Source organism: Pagrus pagrus (assembly GCF_965226575.1).
Source record: "Pagrus pagrus genome assembly, chromosome: 23".
In the NCBI taxonomy this organism is placed as follows: Eukaryota; Metazoa; Chordata; class Actinopteri; order Spariformes; family Sparidae; genus Pagrus; species Pagrus pagrus.
In genome coordinates, this window is record NC_140205.1 from 9922994 (window position 1) to 9940755 (window position 17762).

The window sequence follows — 17762 nt, forward strand, 5'->3', positions numbered from 1 at the left end:
GTGTGTGTGTGTGTGTGTGTGTGTGTGTGTGTGTGTGTGTGTGTGTGTGTGTGATACTACTTTATAACATGAATACAGCATGCACTACAAAATCTCCAAATTGTTGAAGTAAGTTTAAAACAAAAGTCATAATTTAAAATAATGACATATAAAGCTATTGACTGAGATCTGTATTCCGTATGGACGAGGGGTTGAGAGGCATATTATAGCTAATGGAGACCGATTATGTGAAAACATTCAAACAGCTTTTTAATCTTTGCCAAAGAAATATGAGTCAAGGAAGTATTTGGCACAATACCGTGTCCATATAAGTATCCATGTCATTAACAATTAATTATATCGTATTGTGATGCAGTCCGTATCATCCCACTTATATACAGTACTAGACATATTTTACAATATAAAGAAGGAAACATAAAACACGAGACACAAGAGAGACAGTCATCAAATGGTGTCACTTAAAATATTAGACTTGGGTTTTAAGGGTTAACGAACACTTGTTGTTAAGTTATGAAAACAAAATCACATCTCCAAAGTCATCAGTCTCGATTTGAATTTCAACAGATCACCCCTCTGCGGGGTCCCAGGGAAGGTGGCACGCTTGTGACCATCCGTGGCGAGAACCTGGGGCTGGAGTTCAGAGAGATCCAGGGCAACGTGAAGGTGGCGGAAGTGGATTGCACCCCCATACGTGAGGGCTACATACCTGCTGAACAGTAAGTCTTACATTGATGACTGAATATAAGTCACAGCACTGAGTAATAAATATCACATCCTCACCTACTGCAGTCTCAATTTACATCCCTGCAGAGCAGAAAGTCCTGTTTGAGTCAGCAGCCAGCTGACAGCAGCTAATAATAGAGCATATATTCATAATTACAGGTGATGATGAGCTTTTCTGTGCAGTAAATCACAATGTGGTCGAACAAAATGTACATAATATCTATGAATATAGTCTTTTACAGCTGCACTGGAACCACAGGGAGAAATCAAACTGTAATTTTAACAGAAGCAAAGCTAAATCATATATTCAGCGTAATGTTTCCTTTTCTCCTTTCACTTGCTGTAATCCCAGTGAGAGCACTTTGACCACAGCTGAACACTTCATGCCCTACAGGGAGCAAGATGCTTGAGTCACACACTGTGTTACCTGTGTTACCCACGCGACTGAGCCGTAGCAAGTCAGCATGACCAACTGATCATGAGTCAGTTCTCACCTCAGGGTGTTTATGTGTGCCTGTATGTGTAAGACAGCAACAGGGAAGGTGAGTGATTAACAGAGAGAGAGACTATGACATGACCACTAGATAAATGCTAAATTGGCCTAATTCCTCGACCAGAAGACAGTTTGATTATCTACAAGTCACAGTGGTAGATTACAAGAGTCTTGTATGTGTTCTGCTGTGGGCAGCAAAGAACAACCCAAGCCTCCATATTTCATAGTAGCAGATACACATATATACACACGCACACACAGGGACTCACGCACACATGCACACCCAGCCCCATAATCATTTTAGAAAGTTCAGGAGGTTACATTTTGTTGACATTTGAATTTAATCCAGAGCTTTGGTTCCTTACAGGTGCCGTCCATCAAATTATTTTAAACTAGTTTAAAGTTGGCTTATCAACAGACCCAGCGCTTCTTCTGCTAAGAAAGTAAGTTGTGTGCCAGCACTTTCTAAGCAAATGCTGACCCAGCAGAAGAGGTAGCTGCATTTGAGGTCATATGTAAAAGGATAGAGACTTTTTCCTTTTTCTCCCACAAGTTGGCAGTGCGCTGGAGGTGAGGTCGCTGCCAAATAAAACATTATTTTATTGAGGTTTTAACATAGGTTTGAGTCCATTCTTATCACATAATCTGCTCTGCCTTTTCTGGAGCTGCAGCAGGGTTTTCTAGCGATTTTAGTAAAGGCATTTTGTATGCAGCATATCTATTTGTGTGTGTATGTATATGCATTGCCTTATGTTTTTTTCATACATATTCAACAATTATGCTAATGTTTCCAGGATTGTGTGTGAGATGGGTAAAGCAGAGAAGAGCCAGTATACTGGGAACGTGCAGGTCTGCGTCGGGGTTGGAGAGTGCAGACCAGAATTCATGGCAAAGTCCTCCAAGTACTATTATTTTGTGGTGAGTATGTACTTTGAATTTTGTTGATGTTTTGTGATATCTCCTAAAAAATTTTAGCAAAGAAACGGTTAGACTCTCTATGAAGACTGTAGTCTTATAGTGCATTACGCAGGCATTCACAGTGAATTTTAATGCACTCATAATGCTTTCTGACTACACTGATTAACACATCATGTTTTCACATGTACTTTATCAACAGTAAGAAAACATTACATGTGACATATAATGAATTGTGATTTCAAGTGTCTTATTGATGCTCTTGACTAGTTTCACACTAGTTGTTAAAAGATGGGGCTTAAATTACATTATGACTTCTTATTGTCACTTCCTCAACAATCAACTGCAGTAAGGACTACTAGTATTCTATAATAGTCCATTCGCGTTTGTGTAGTACATACTACACTAAACACCGTGTGGTCTTTGCTCATGTGATGATGTCTCTCTGACAATGTGGTGGTTAAAAAGTCTCTAGATAATGGATTCATCACAGACACCATTTACCCTACATGAGCAGGAAAGCACACATGCTGCATATGTCACCCTGCATGTTAGCACCTTGCTGGCTGTCGGTCTGTGTTCTCACCTACTGCGTTAATACTGTATGTACATGTTGGTTTCATTGTACATTTGGCAGTGATCCAACATGGTTCTAGTGGTTCTCACCAAGAGCTCTCAGCATTCCTCTCATGTGTGTACAGTATCAGCAGTGAGACATAACTGGCAGTCACTAATGAGTGCAGAATGAGAAGGAAACCCTGCTCATGAAAACATTTTCCTGACACGGGCACATTAAAACACACACATAACACACAACTAATCAGCATCGGTCACACACACTCGCACACTCTGAAATAAATTTGCAGTTGTTGCTATTATGTACTCATTTTATGCAGTGATATCATTTTTACTGCCATCCATTAATGGGCGATGGCCGAGGTTTATTTCTCAATGGGGGCCCTGCAGAGGATTATGTGATGTTAGGTCTAGATGTCACACCACGCAGCGGGCTGGAGATGAGATTATAAGAAGGGCAAATGAACTGGAGGAGGATTTACTTCATGCCAAGCATCCAGTGGACTACATCTGCTGCTGTGTGACTTTAATTTGAAAGCTTTCCACCTCTATATAGTGTATGTCAGTGGGATGAGTGCAGGTATATACAGTATCAACACTCACATACCTTTTTTAGCTGAGAATGCTCATTCATTACTTTTTTGTCAAGGGGGCCACAGCTTATTATGACAAACAAGTAAATATACAGCAAATTTGTTTTTTAAAATGCTAATTTTAGATATGCTTACTGAGGTGGAAAGGGTGCTTATTTTTAACAAGGAGTCATGACTGGGCTAAAAATAAAGACAACACATTGTGTGTGTAAAACATCAAGAAAGTTTAACATTTAGATTTATTCACAGCATGTTTATGTGATTTTATTTGCATAAATTAAAAGAAATTAACAATGTAAACACAACTTTTTGCATATAATTAACAGTACAGAGTCTCTCATATTTTCCAAATCTCTTCTTTATTACCTGCTCACTGAGGATTTCTATAATTTTGCCCCATAATTTGAATACTGCTTGACTCTGGCTCACCTTTACTGATTAACTTCTTTATCCTGTACATTTAAGGCAACTAATGGTCTCTTGAGCAATTCATATTTTTAGAGCTGTTATTCAGAATGAAGTACTTTACTTAACCTTGATTTTATACTATGATTGATTTGTGACCTCTAAACCTCTGCCCTTTCTCCAGATCCCAAGGATCATCAACCTCAAGCCCAGTCGAGGCCCAGTCTCTGGGGGAACCATTGTCAACATCACTGGTAGCCACCTTGATGCTGGGAGCAACGTGTCTATAATGTTTAAGGACCAGCCGTGCACCTATCTGAGGTCAGTGGGTTGAACCACCCAGAGCTCATCCTGCATGGCAAACTTAAACAGTCAATAAAAAACTGTATATATGTGTATGTGTATGTGTATGAATAGATATATGTGTATATATATATATGTATATATATCTATATCTCAAGAAGCTTCAGTCTGTTCTTTAGCAAGGGTGATTTTGTTTTTGGATTTTTAATTAATTGGAAATGACATTTTCTTATCATATGAATTCTTGGAAAAATACATGGTATTATTGTAATCCATCACTTAACACAGATCAATGCACAATTCCAAGTTCAGTCGATAAACTGTCTATCCATGTCCACTTAAGTAACCATTCAACTGTCTAAGTACTAAATTAAAATTGGTTTTTGAATCATTTATTAATCTGCACCGACAGTGATAAACAACTCATGCGATGACTCCTGACTGTCGACACAATGTAATATATTATTGAAAAAAAATCTATATTCAGTAATTGTCATCCCTACCATCACTTTAGGAGGGGTGGTCAGTGGCTCACCTGCAGAACCCATGCTTCCCTACATGGCTATGGAAACGTGTCCGTGTCTGTGAGCATAGACAAGGCTCATCTCCAGAAAGATCTGCGGTTTGAGTATGTGGAAGATCCCACCATCACCAAAATCGAGCCTGAATGGAGCATCTACAGGTATGGTACAATTGCAGAATTGCAAAAATAAGACAAAAATGAAAAGCAGCAATTGAGGCAAGTTAATAAAAAACAAAATTGAAGCATCTAAAATCAGATTATAAAAAAATCTACAGCATCATAATTTTGCACCAGCAGCCTGAACAAATGTCCAAGCATCAATATCACTCCTAGTGAGTCATATATATTATCGCCTGTCAAAACAATCTGAAATATCCTTTTAACTCTTTGTCAATCTTCTCTCTCACACACACAGTGGACATACCCCAGTGACAGTGACAGGAACTAACCTGGACATCATTCAGACCCCGCTCATCAGAGCCAAGTACAACAGCCATGAGACACTCAATGTAAGTCATGGTGAACACAAAACAATCTGGGTGATTTAAAGAAGCTGCCTTGTGGTTCATTGCTTTGGTTTTTGTAACACTTTTATTTGTATGTGTATATAGATCTTTGATGGGATGTTTGTTGTGTATTATACTGTAGTAGAACACATGTACTAAATATATTTACACACATAGTCAATGAAATATCTTTACCACCACCGTTGTTTCTAACTTCCCTTGTCAGCTAGACGTCCCAAAGGAAGTCAGCCGTAGCGAGTGTCAGAGTAATTTTCTTCTTTGCAGAGCCTGACTAAATGCCTCAGTGCCACTTTTAGGTAAATGGGTCAAGGAAAAACTCAGAACACTGGGAGGGCACTTTGAATTTCAACAGGTTTCAATTGAATTAATAGATAATGATGTCATTCCTCTCCACACCTTTGTAACAATAGGAAAGTTTTGACACTGAACTAAAAACCACAGAGATTGGCCCTTATCAAATTCTTCTACCCTCTATTCACCCTTTTACCCAGGGGAGGTTAGATAAAGCCATACAAGGGTCTGTGTGATCTGATTGAAAGAAGAGGGAGTAACAAAAGACAGTAATGCTACCTTCATGGTCCATTTGAGCATGCCCTTGCACCACGTTTAACATCTGTGCTCACATATGCATGTACAGGGTATTGTGTCTCAAGCTACTGTACACGCAGCCTGTACTTTTGAACCATGAATTAAATGTGCCGACGCAGAATTTGCACCCACGTCTCACTTTCTAAGTCACAAAAAACATTTGTGCACAGAGAGTTTTTGTTTCCTCCTGCAACCTTCATGCAGAAGTGCAGGATTGATGTCATTGATGTCTCAAAGACCTTGCAGGATTTGTCAAGTTTTATGTTCAAGGAGCCAATTAGAGTGACAGCCAAAAGTTTGAGTGGCTGCATGGCAGAGGTTACTGTGGAAATGTGAAATGTCTGTGAATGAGACGGAAATGTCTGTGAATGAGGCCTGTGCTGGTGGTTGATTTGTCAACACCCTGACAGACAGGGAGGAATGGAGATGTTAGAGGGATACTGAAGGGCGTGTGGCATGACAATGACAGCTCGGACAATCTGTTCTTGGCTATAAAACGGGCTTAGAGATATGAAAAAAGATGGAATAAAAAGGATGATTTTAAATCACATACACGTCAAATAAAGGACCAGGGCAAAGGGAAAAAATCACAAAAACAAGAGTGGACCCTGAAGAAAGATGTAAGAGACACTATAATTGAGCAGGAAAGTGGTATAGAAAAAGATGAGTGACAGAATAAGAGTGTGTCAAAGAGAGAAGAAAAGATCATAGAGAAGAATAACGGGACAGGGAATGAAGAAGCGATAAGAGGGTGGGGGCGCTTTCTGGAGGGTAATGAAGGGAAGGGTAAGACCTAGTTATCCCTCCTGAATCTTCACACATCAAAGCCTGATTGTGGCAAGACTGCACATGCTCTCCAACTACACCTCATTTTGTGTCTTTCTTTGAGGAAAATACTCCCAACAGGTTCTTCTTTGCACTTTTTGAAATGGAGGAGCTTCCAGTTTGAATCCCCAGTGGGCTTAGTGGAATGTAAACCAGTGCAATAAAAGATTCACACCAGCTGTTGATGGGATGTCATGGCATTAAAGTAAAGTTGGTGCATGCATTAGACAGAGGTTTAGTTGAACGGAGGCATGAGTAAAGTGATGTGGAACCTAATAATTTGAGATCCGGTCATTGAATACTGTAGGAATAATGTGAACTTTTTAACATTGTGTCGACGACAACATTTCTTTGCTTCCACTAAGCTCTCATTATCATTTACAGAAGATATGTTCATTTATAATTAAGTCTCTTGCTGTCTTCCTCCAGTTGTGCCAGGTGCTCAGCCCAACAACCATGCTGTGCCAGGCCCCAGAGCTGTCCATCAGTCTGGCCAGGCACCAGGAAGTGCCGGAACGACCTGATGAGTTTGGCTTTAAACTGGACGATGTGCAGGCTCTGATGGCACTCAACAACACCAACTTTATCTACTACCCCAATCCTGAGTTCGAACCACTCAGTGTGTCTGGGGTGCTGGAGCTTAAACCTGGATCACCCATTATACTGAAGGTATGGGGACAGATATTACCGACATTCTGGTCATATCATCACTAAAAATGAGCAAATACAACAGATTTTGTTTAATATGTGTGAAGCTGAGAAAACAATCAATGCATCATACACCAACTTGATTAGTTTACTTATATTACATTTTGTAAAAATCAATATCAGAATAATTTTAATATTGTGATATTGATTTTATTTCACCTAGCTCTATGTTCAACATATATTAATGGCTGCATGTATTGTATAAAAGAAGCAAACCTACAGTCAGTGTTCCTGCTGTTAGTCCAGTGTTAGATTAATATTGTAGGTACAGACAGCTCTGCCTATACTGATCTTATACATATCTATATTACAGGCTGTAATGTAGATCACTACCCACAGCATATATAAATTATTTTTTAGGTATGATTGGTATAAATATAAATGACACCGTAGTGCAGAAACATGGTCAATGCAAGTCTGCAAGTCAGATTCAAGCTTTGAAAGACTGATTCCAGTCTGTGTATTACAGTCGGCATATTTCTTACACTTAGTCAACTCTCATCGTCTGTTCTTTTCTCTTCTTCTATTGGCTAGGCACAGCAGTACACATTCCTCTACAAATGCCATGTTTGTTTACTACTGTGGCCATGGAAACGCTCTGATTAGCTCTACACCGCCCCTTTGAGAACTGACGTTTATTACCTGAGTTTGTTCACACTAGACGTGTGTTTGTGCCAGCTGGAACAGGCGTTATCATATGTGTTTGAGTACTTGTGTGCACCATGTTTTCTGCCTAACTCTCTGACTCCCCGCTTTGACAATACAAACTCTAATAATGCACCAATTGTCTCCTGCAGGGGCGGAACTTCCTTCCACCAACCAACAGCGGTAACGGAAAGCTGAACTACACGGTTCTGATTGGAGAGAAGCCCTGCATGTTAACAGTGTCAGAGACCCAGCTGCTCTGTGAGTCACCCAACCTGACGGGGCGACACAAGGTCCTGGTGAGTGATACAGCACATGCTCACAAAGACGAGAGAGAGAGACACACAAACACACACACACACACACACACTCCCGCAGGCGCAAGACAGATAGGCAGACTATGGTGGAGAAGGCAGACAGACCTACAAATCGATTGACAGTTTGACAGACAGACGGACATTCCTTGTGTTGCTTTCTATCCATCTTCTTGTCCACTTCGAGACAGACTACCGCTCTAATCCAATCAGCTGTGTGGTTCCTGTTACTGCCCACAAGCAGACAAAAGACAAACAAATAAGCCTTCAATAAGAAGGATTATGGTCACGGCAAACTCAATAAAGATTCCATTTGTGGTTTTAAGAGGGACCACTTTGAACAAAGCGCTTCCTGATGTTACCACCTGAGCCCAGCATCACAGACAGAGATGGATACATTACTGTAAAACACAAATAAACAGTGTGTACACATTTAAATTGCAAATCAATATGACTGTCTGTCTGAGCTTTGATCTCACTTTTGAAGACAGAGAAATGTTTTATGGACCTAAATGTGATTCCAAAAGCGGATATTATATGATGGTTTATAAATATTTGTGATTTGTTTTGCCTTTCATTCATTTCTCCTTTTCTATGGGTCAGCTTATTAAGACTTTTTAAAGTATTAGTTCTAAGTGATATTTAAGTCAAGTTCTTCTCTGATTATAGCTTTGGTATACTGAACCACTTGCCTCATGTTTTAAGTATCCACACCAGATGCCAACATATGGCCCTTCCTTATGAAAACCTCTCAAGGAAACACATTTTGCATTTATGAACATGCAATAATTATAATCTGCCTCTTTGTCTTTCACCATCAAAAGGCACGAGTGGGTGGCATTGAGTTTTCCCCTGGTGTGGTCCACATCACGTCCGACAGCCCGCTCAGCAGCACTGCAATCATTGGCATTGCTGCAGCCGGTGCCCTGCTCATCCTCTTCATCGTGGTGGTGCTCATTGCCTACAAGCGCAAGTCTCGTGAAAGCGACCTGACCTTGAAGAGGCTGCAGATGCAGATGGACAACCTTGAGTCACGTGTGGCTCTGGAGTGCAAAGAGGGTAAGAGGTCGATATGTAGTAGGTTATATGGATTTTCAGTGTTTCCTCTTCAGCAGATCGAGCAAACTTTGCTACCTTGGAAGTGTTCTAAACTTTTAAAAATATTTTTGTACCGTGTTTGTCAACCCGCGCTAGCTTTATATTGTGGAAAGTGTTCTTTATTCTCAACTCTGTTAAGAAATCTAAAAGCTGACTGTGGAATCCATCTGTTGTGAGAAGCTTATCAGGGATGACAGAAATAAAAGCAGCACCTGTGGAGTGAACTTGGTTGGGTTAAAATTAGAGTGCTTAACAGTTGTTTATAGAATTCAGTATTGGCAGCCTCCAGTGCCATTTTGTATGTATATATCTAATAAATTGATCAATTGACGGTTAACAAGCTCAGATCATAGGTGCCATAAAAATGCTATCATGAGCTAACTGTTTTGTGGATGTGGTGCATGTATCAGCTTTTGCAGAGCTCCAGACAGACATCCATGAGCTGACTAGTGACCTGGATGGAGCAGGAATCCCCTTCTTGGACTACAGGACCTACACCATGAGGGTCCTCTTCCCAGGCATCGAGGAACATCCTGTACTCAGAGATCTGGAGGTGTGATAAAATATTTCACGGATATTTAATTGCATGACATATGTATGCATACGTGTATGCCCTTTATGTTTGAGTCTGTTTTAATGAAGATTGGCTGAAACTGTCCTTGTTGAATTGACCTAATGCTATTTAGATTCATCTGTTAAGGCTATTTTTGGTGACACAAGAAAAATACCGATGTATTGATGAGCAGCTTTGAGGAATTCCTAAAAGACAAGGGACAATTTCTCAGTCAATTTAGTGTCCTTCTTCCGGTTGATTACTGCAGATGACACAAGCGTGTACCTGTTCTTCAGTCTCTATCAAATAACAATCGCAATGCAATTAGCCTTATTTGAAAAGGGAGCAAAATGAGCAAACAAATTAACAATGCGGTGGGTCACAGTAGGTGAAATTGACGCCGATGTTGTTTGTGACGCTGTCGGGTAAACAAAAGCCTTTTGACGGCCGACAACAACACTTTTTCAAAAACAAACAAGGCAGCCCTCAAATCAGGAGCACGCTCTCATTAATAACTCAAAACGATATGAGGCGCTGCGACGTTTTCTCTCACCACCTCAAAAACAAATTAAAAGTCAATCAGAGGGAGGAAAGCAGAACAAAAAAAAAATCAAGTCATTTATCCCCAGTGGTGACATTGATAGACAGCTGTAATTGAGCAGGTCGTCTTGTTCCATTAAGAGAATGATGGACCCCCATTTCACTGCCCTCAGGGTTGGCCACTCTATCCCTGATGAGAATTTCCCAGTAATAAGCAATATTAATTATGTTTTAATTGGTATAAATGTTGAACTGTATGAGGAGTATAATGCGGAATAGGCGCCTAATGAAAAAAGCAGCAGGCTTGTCTTTGGCAGTTGATGGCTGCTTAATTGTTATTGATGTGTCGGAGAATTAGAGTCAAGTTTTTGATTGCGGGCTGTAGATAGTTAGAAACACTACAGGTGATAGAAAGTCTGTCTTGGTTTACTGAAACTAAGCAAAGTTTGCTCAGTTATGAGATATTTAAAAAAAACATATCAGGCATTCAGTTAAAATCAAACATGCTGAGAAAGATATCAAAATATAGTCTGGCATGTGTCAGCACAATCAAGCCTGCTTCTTGACATTTTATTTGTTCTTTTCAACTCTTACAGTTTATTCTTAGCAGTCAAAATCACTTCCTTTCCCTCTTATTTCCCAACAAGTTCGCTGTACACCTGGATCGCATTTTGCTTTCTGCTTTTATGTGATTTTTTTGCCTGCCATTATTATTTCTCACTTCGCTCCTTATCTTTACAGAAAAAAAAACCTGTTTCAGCAGGCGTTGTCATTTTACTCCTCTACCTGTCAAACCTGTATATCCCAGTGTTCCCATTGTACTGTTTTTATGCTCCGTCTTCCCATAATCCTAAGAGAAATGTTAAAAATGTGTGTTATGATACTGTAGAATGTATTTGTTGGGTCTGTTACCCATTAACATTCACAGTTTATTTAGATAGACACAAAAGACGGCATTAAACACGCACACAGATTCCCAGATTTCCATGTGTGCCTATATTCACATGCTCATATATAATGTAGATGCTCAAAAAGGGCAAACGCTCAAAACATGTGCACACATGAACACTATACACATCTTGTCAGGCGGTATGAAATTAGAATTGCAATTTAACAATAGCTCCCGGCAGATTACAAGGGCTTCCTCCAGGAAAGGTAAAAAGATGGAACATATGCTGGTTGACAGCTGCATTGGGTACAAAGAGATGCTGTTTTACCACGAGTGCTCTTGACAGAGAAAAGAAAAAAAAAAGAAAAACATAATCTCAATAGGTTCTATGAGGGGGGAAAAAAAAATTGAGAAAAGAGGCATGTGCAGTAAGTGACTTGTATAAATGGTGCAGGGACAATCCAGGCTCAGACGAGGGGAATTCACATCACTGCACTCCCTTTCTAGTTGCGTTAGTGTGGAACACAGCACCATCAAAGTAATAAACATTCCCTCAAGAGGCTTAGTGTTTTGCTGCCTTTATTCTCAACCTTCAGACTAAACGTAACAAAAGCTGCAAGATGTTAAACTCCTCATCTCCCTAGGCTCTTTTTTCTTCCTCACATTCTTATTTGTCCCTGCCTTCCATCCTTATTTATAAACATGGATGTATTAGATAGAGAACGTGGAGAAAACTATATGTGGATTTATATATTACTACACTGATTTTCACGTGTTTAAGCTTTTGTTAACTTCTCTAAACCTGGTCTAAGGCAGAGAGCTAATATTTCATCCAAACAAACTGATGACTAATTAGATTAATATGTCATCACATTTAATGTGTCACTACAGAATCTGTATTTCTTTCCCTCTTTGTTATTTTTAATGGGTCTCAGTCAATTGAACATCTCTTCTGTTTCATCACAGGTGCCAGGCTACCGCCAGGAGCAAGTGGAGAAGGGTCTGAAGCTCTTCGGCCAGCTCATTAACAACAAGGTCTACCTGCTGTGTTTTATTCGCACTCTGGAGGCCCAGCGTGGTTTCTCCATGAGGGACCGTGGCAACGTGGCCTCTCTTATCATGACAGTGCTGCAGAGCAAGTTGGAGTATGCCACTGATGTCCTGAAGCACCTTCTGTCTGACCTCATAGACCGCAACCTTGAGAGCAAAAACCACCCAAAGCTACTGCTCCGCAGGTGAGAAGCAGCCACAGAAAAGAGGAACAGAGTTTAACTTGACTCCTATCAATGTCTAACAATTGCCCAAAGTTACACAGCTGGGTGTTTCACACCCAATTCCCCCCCATGGTAAATATTTAAATACTTAACTGCCACTCATATTCAACTTGTATTCTGCTTGTTAAGGGATAAAAATAAAGGTTGTACTGCTTGATGTGAACCCTTTTACTATCAAGAACAGGATATGCTGCTGTGCTTCCTATCTGTCACATGTTTGGATTAACTCCAGTGACCTTGAATTGCTGGCTCTGTCTCAGAGACACCAGAGTGCATTGCCTTGCACATCATTAGCAAAATAATTATGATTAATTAGCAGTGAATCCAATTTGAAATAGCTCAAGAGGGAAGAAAATGCTCATTTCTGAAAAAAAAAAGAGAGAAAGTGAGACTATGAAAGCTTGCACTCTAGCACAATCACAATCCTCCCCTGGTTTTGTAGTCTCAATGGCATGCACTTGAACACAGCACTGTGTGTGATTACGCTTTCTGCCTGTGGTGCTTGGTAAATGTGATGATTATGGTTATTCGAGTAAACCAGCTTGTGGGATTTGTGCATGGGTGTCTATACATAAATGCACACGGTATTGTATGTTTTTTTGCTTGAGGGTCATCAGTCAATTCTTGACACCCCCAGATGATTTGACGGGCATGTCACAAATTAATTTGTACTTCTAATTTCAATTAGTCATCCAATTCTGATTCTCCCTCAGGCTAAACGCTCATCTCTGCCAGTAAAAAGACACACAAATACGACAAGCATATACTTGCGCAGGGGACTGAAATTAATGCCGTTCAATGTACTGTCCACAAGACGGTGGGCATATTCACCTCATGAAAGCCTGTTTAGACTCCGCTTGGTGATGCAGAGAGAGATTAATGCCGTCTGGGCAGGAGGCATGATTAATTGCAGCCAGATCTCGCCGAGCATGGCGCAGCCACTAAACAATGGAGTTAACCGCTGATCCTGGCAATAGATACAAAATAAGAGATGGCGTGTACAGCAGAGACGGGGAGAGGTAGTCAAGGACAATGCAGACACTTAAAAGCTGTGTCACTAAGAGGAAAGCTGAGTAGTGGGGCGTGGAGGCAAGTAGTGAGACCAGCTCTTTGATCACTTAATTAACATGTCACAGGCACATTATATGTGCTATACATACATGACTTGTCATAATGGGATTTGATTATGAATTTAAGAAGGAATAGAAGAGAAATAGAGAAGTGCTGCAGAGACTCTTCTATCACGCTTTTCCCCCCACTTTCCTCCTCCTCCTCTCCCTCTTCCTTGTCATCAAGGGACAGGGAGAAGGATAACCCTGGGGGAAACGCCATCGCATTCATCCAGCACTGGAGGGAGAGCACATGTTTACAACAAATGCTCGCCCGGTTTGATTGCCCATTTGTCAAACACACGATTGCGATGGCCACTGATCAGACTGTCTTCATCTCATTCTTCCTCCTCCGATGCGCTTGTTAGTCCTTCAACATCCCAGCATGCATTTCAGATGTGATGAGGCAGTGTGAGCAAGCTACGCCACCCCATAGTGTGGGCTGACTGGCGTGTCCTTGGATAGCGGCTGAAAATAGCCCAGATACACAGGCATAAGGCTGTGAAGACGGAGCTTAATATTGTCTAGGAAAGATAGCACCCCTCCTTCTCTTCTCTGTCTTTAATTTGTTCTCTCCTTCTTTCTTTCACCATGTTTGCTCATTTTGAGTGTTATTCTCCCTCACTACCTGCCTCTGTCTGCTCACTCTCCACTGCTCTCTCCTTTATTTGTCTTCAGCTCTGATGCCTGTGCCGCTTGTGACACACCGTCACTATCTTTATCTCTCTCTTCCTCTCCTATACTCGCTCTCTCAATCTATATTCCCAGCTCTTCCTCCCCTCCTCTTCCCCCCTCCCCTGTTTTCTTGATTGCTAAATCAATGCTTAAAGTGCGTGAGCAGGGTGTCTCTGGCACAGCATCTGAGCACGGCTACCCACTGCCTCCTCTTCCAAGAAATGTGTGTGTGTGTGCGTGTGTCTCTTTCCTCTCTCTCCACACACAAACGCACATCCTTCCATCTGTCCCATCTCAACCTGTGCTGAAGCACAACCACCAGGCAAGCTAACTAACGAGAGCCTTCCACAACCATCTGTCGCATTCCTTGCTGCATTCTCCTCCTTTAACTCCTCTCTTCCCTCCATTGCTCCATCTCTCACTCGCCTCCCCCCCAACACCATCCCTCTTCCAATCATGCAGAGTTAAACAGCCTGTCCAAAGCCTTAAGTTTAGTTTGGCTGCAGTTGATGCGTCAAAATATCCGTTTTTATATTGGTCAATAGATGAAAGCCCAATATGTTCTGCCGTCGATCACAACCTTACTTTGGCTCCAACGCGTACACACAATCATCACACAGCGTTGTTTAACTGTAAGGATGATGTCTGTTTTGTTTGGTTGTGTGTGAGTAATAGAAGGAAAAAATGTCTGCAGTAGGTGTCAGCAGCTAGCTGTCACTGTGAGACTGTTTGACACATGTGATGACCAATCTTCCTCACCGGGAGCCAGAGTGGGAAATGGAAATGATTTCTGACTTCAAGCTGTGTCGGTTAACACGTGACTGCAGCGAGAGGAAGACTTTCAGATGCAGCCACGATAGGCCCTCTATTCCTACCTAATGCAGTATGTTGTCTCAAACTGATCATTTAATTAAATAATCAACTTTTGATCATTTTGGTGATAAATTGTTGGCCAGACAAAATAAGCTTTTGAAGATGCCACCTCGTGTTCTAGGATGGGTATTTCTGTCATTTTTGCAATAATCTGAAAAATATCTGCAAGTAATGATGCACTTAGGGATCAATCTAATGTGTAAACCAAAGAAATATTAGGAAAGGAGAAGCAGTTTGATTAGATGAGCTGGACAGAGTACTTTGTTGTGGTTTCATTAGTTAGATACCATGTCCGTATCTACCATCAAAAATTCACAGTTCTCCAGGAGGTAACAGTTTTCCAGACAGTCTAAGTGCCCATTTCATACAGATACACGAATACATGTTAATGGCAGCCAACAAAATGTTAAATGTGTGATGAAGCACGGATTCCCATCAACCCTACCTCGGTAATCAGGGGGAACTAAGCACTGCCAGGTCCCCTCTGCTCTAGATCATTCTCAATGCCCACTGCCCCTCTGACTGGCTGCCAAGTAGGCAAGCCTGACCGTGCCAACACGCTACGGCACATTTCATTGCATTAACCCAAACATAGGTCGGTGCTGTGTTTTGTATATAAGAGCTGAGGAGAGTTTCTGAGAAGATTGTTTGAAAGTTGTAATAGCAAATGCTAACGTTAGATCTTAAAGCAGCTCCGTCACAGTGCCATTTTTATCCCTGTTCCCCATAGACTGTGCTGTGATCGAGAATGAGCATAAGCAAACTGGTGTGGTCGTGCCAAGACTTCGTATTACTGCAGGGCTGGCACCCGCTGCCAGAAGCGTGCGCACGCACACACACACACACACACACACACACACACACAAAATACACACTAGTCAGCACACATGGTAATTTCTGAACACATACGCAGTGGGATTAATTTGTGCCTTTTGCACGCTAGCCTTAAAACAGCCGCACACTTGTCCACTTACACAGCCACACAAAAACACAATATCTATTGGAAGTGAGTAAGGAAAAGGAGGTTTAAAAAGAAGAAAAGGGAAGGGCAGACTTAGCCAAGTCATTTCTTCTCGTCCTTTTCTTCATTTTCCCTTTTCAGCGCTCCCTCCCTCCCTCCCTCCTTCCTTCCCTGTGCACCTCCTCCTTTCTCCATGCTTCTTTCATCCTTTTGATAGATGGGCTACATTTGTAGAAATGGAGAGGATTTGGAAGTGTGTATGATTACAGGATCCAGAGTGGGCAGAGCCAGAGGGAGGGAGGAAGACAGCAAGGACACATGAAAGAAAAGATGAAAAGTGACCTTGTTGACCCTTGGATCTGTGGACGGAGGAAGGGCGGGAGGGGCGGCAAAATGAAAGCGCGGGCACAGCGAGAGGCAGGAAGTTAATCCCCCCCAGGTGTTGTGCCAGTGTTAGTGGGGGGTGCCAGGCCAGCCCACTGGCACAGCAGACATCATGTCCCCCCTCATGCCTCTGTGTGGAGCCCCTTAAAGAGGCTGTGTGAATGGTGAAAGGTGGGAGGGCTGCAGGTGGCAGCCGAAACACAGGGCAAAAAAAAACCACACACACACGGACACAATGGACACTAATCCTGAAATATTGATGCCGATGGTAGTTGCTCATTGAATGCAGAGGGGAGGGGGTGTGTGTTTGAGGTGTTCTGACAGATTACCCACACACCCCTGCTGCTGGTCAAGAAGGTTGTTGTCAAAGGATATCCGATCCTCGCCTCTCCTCTTTCGCCGCCACCGCCGTTGTTATTATGTATGCATATTAGCCATTCACACGGGATCAATCACAATGTTGGCCCAGGTCAACACATACACACAGACACACACAAATGCAGACGCACACCATTTTGCCACACCAGTGAAGCATGGATGCCAGGTGGAGAAAGAGAGGGAGATGTATTCATTCACTTTCTATTGTGCACGGATCGAGTGTTAGTCCAGTGAATAGGCAAGGGAGCGCTTGATAATGAGGCCAGTGTTATTACAGAGCTGCTCCAGCCCCTAACGACATCAATCCACTGGGATCAAATAAAGGCTTTTAATTGCTTTGCCTCATATTAAAATCCCCGCCGCCGTAGACGAGCTGCCCTCGGCGTGCCTGAGCATAAAAGCCATCCGAAAAGATTGTCTGAAAAGGCCATCATATAGCATGTGCAGAGGCTCTCTCAATTCATGTATTTGCAATTATATTTGTGTAACGAAAGCCTTTTCATTAGCAGCGGTCATCATTTTTAGCAGAATATTTGATGAAGGTGCTGAATATTTATGATGGTAATAAGAGCAAGGGGATCATATGTTCATTATGTGCTTTGTGTCTGTCTGTTTGCAGGACTGAGTCTGTGGCAGAGAAAATGCTGACCAACTGGTTTACGTTTCTCCTCTACAAGTTTCTGAAGGTAACTTAAATATTTGTTTTTCAACTTTTATTGAACATTTTAAGCTCCTGGGAAAAAAAACATTACACAAGCAGTTTAATTCTAGCCTCAACCAAGCTGATGAAATCACTGTCACCTCACTGATCGCTGTTTTTTTCCCTCAAATTTGGGATTTGATTAGATACAAGTAATAGCAAGTAAGTCTACTTCTTCCGTGTTACACTA

At 41.6% G+C, this 17762-nt stretch overlaps 1 protein-coding gene across 2 annotated transcripts in view; it reads left to right on the top strand.

Annotated features, from left to right (window-relative positions):
- plxna4 (plexin A4) overlaps positions 1 to 17762 on the top strand; it is a 238656-nt gene that overhangs the window by 192387 nt on the left and 28507 nt on the right. For both annotated transcript variants that reach the window (XM_084345362.1, XM_084345361.1), the window contains exons 13-23: positions 565 to 716; positions 2011 to 2134; positions 3890 to 4026; positions 4523 to 4690; positions 4947 to 5040; positions 6901 to 7140; positions 7977 to 8123; positions 8963 to 9197; positions 9647 to 9789; positions 12185 to 12453; positions 17492 to 17558. In XM_084345362.1, the coding sequence (XP_084201488.1) occupies positions 565 to 716; positions 2011 to 2134; positions 3890 to 4026; positions 4523 to 4690; positions 4947 to 5040; positions 6901 to 7140; positions 7977 to 8123; positions 8963 to 9197; positions 9647 to 9789; positions 12185 to 12453; positions 17492 to 17558 (1776 nt within the window). The remainder of the gene's footprint in view (positions 1 to 564; positions 717 to 2010; positions 2135 to 3889; positions 4027 to 4522; positions 4691 to 4946; positions 5041 to 6900; positions 7141 to 7976; positions 8124 to 8962; positions 9198 to 9646; positions 9790 to 12184; positions 12454 to 17491; positions 17559 to 17762) is intronic.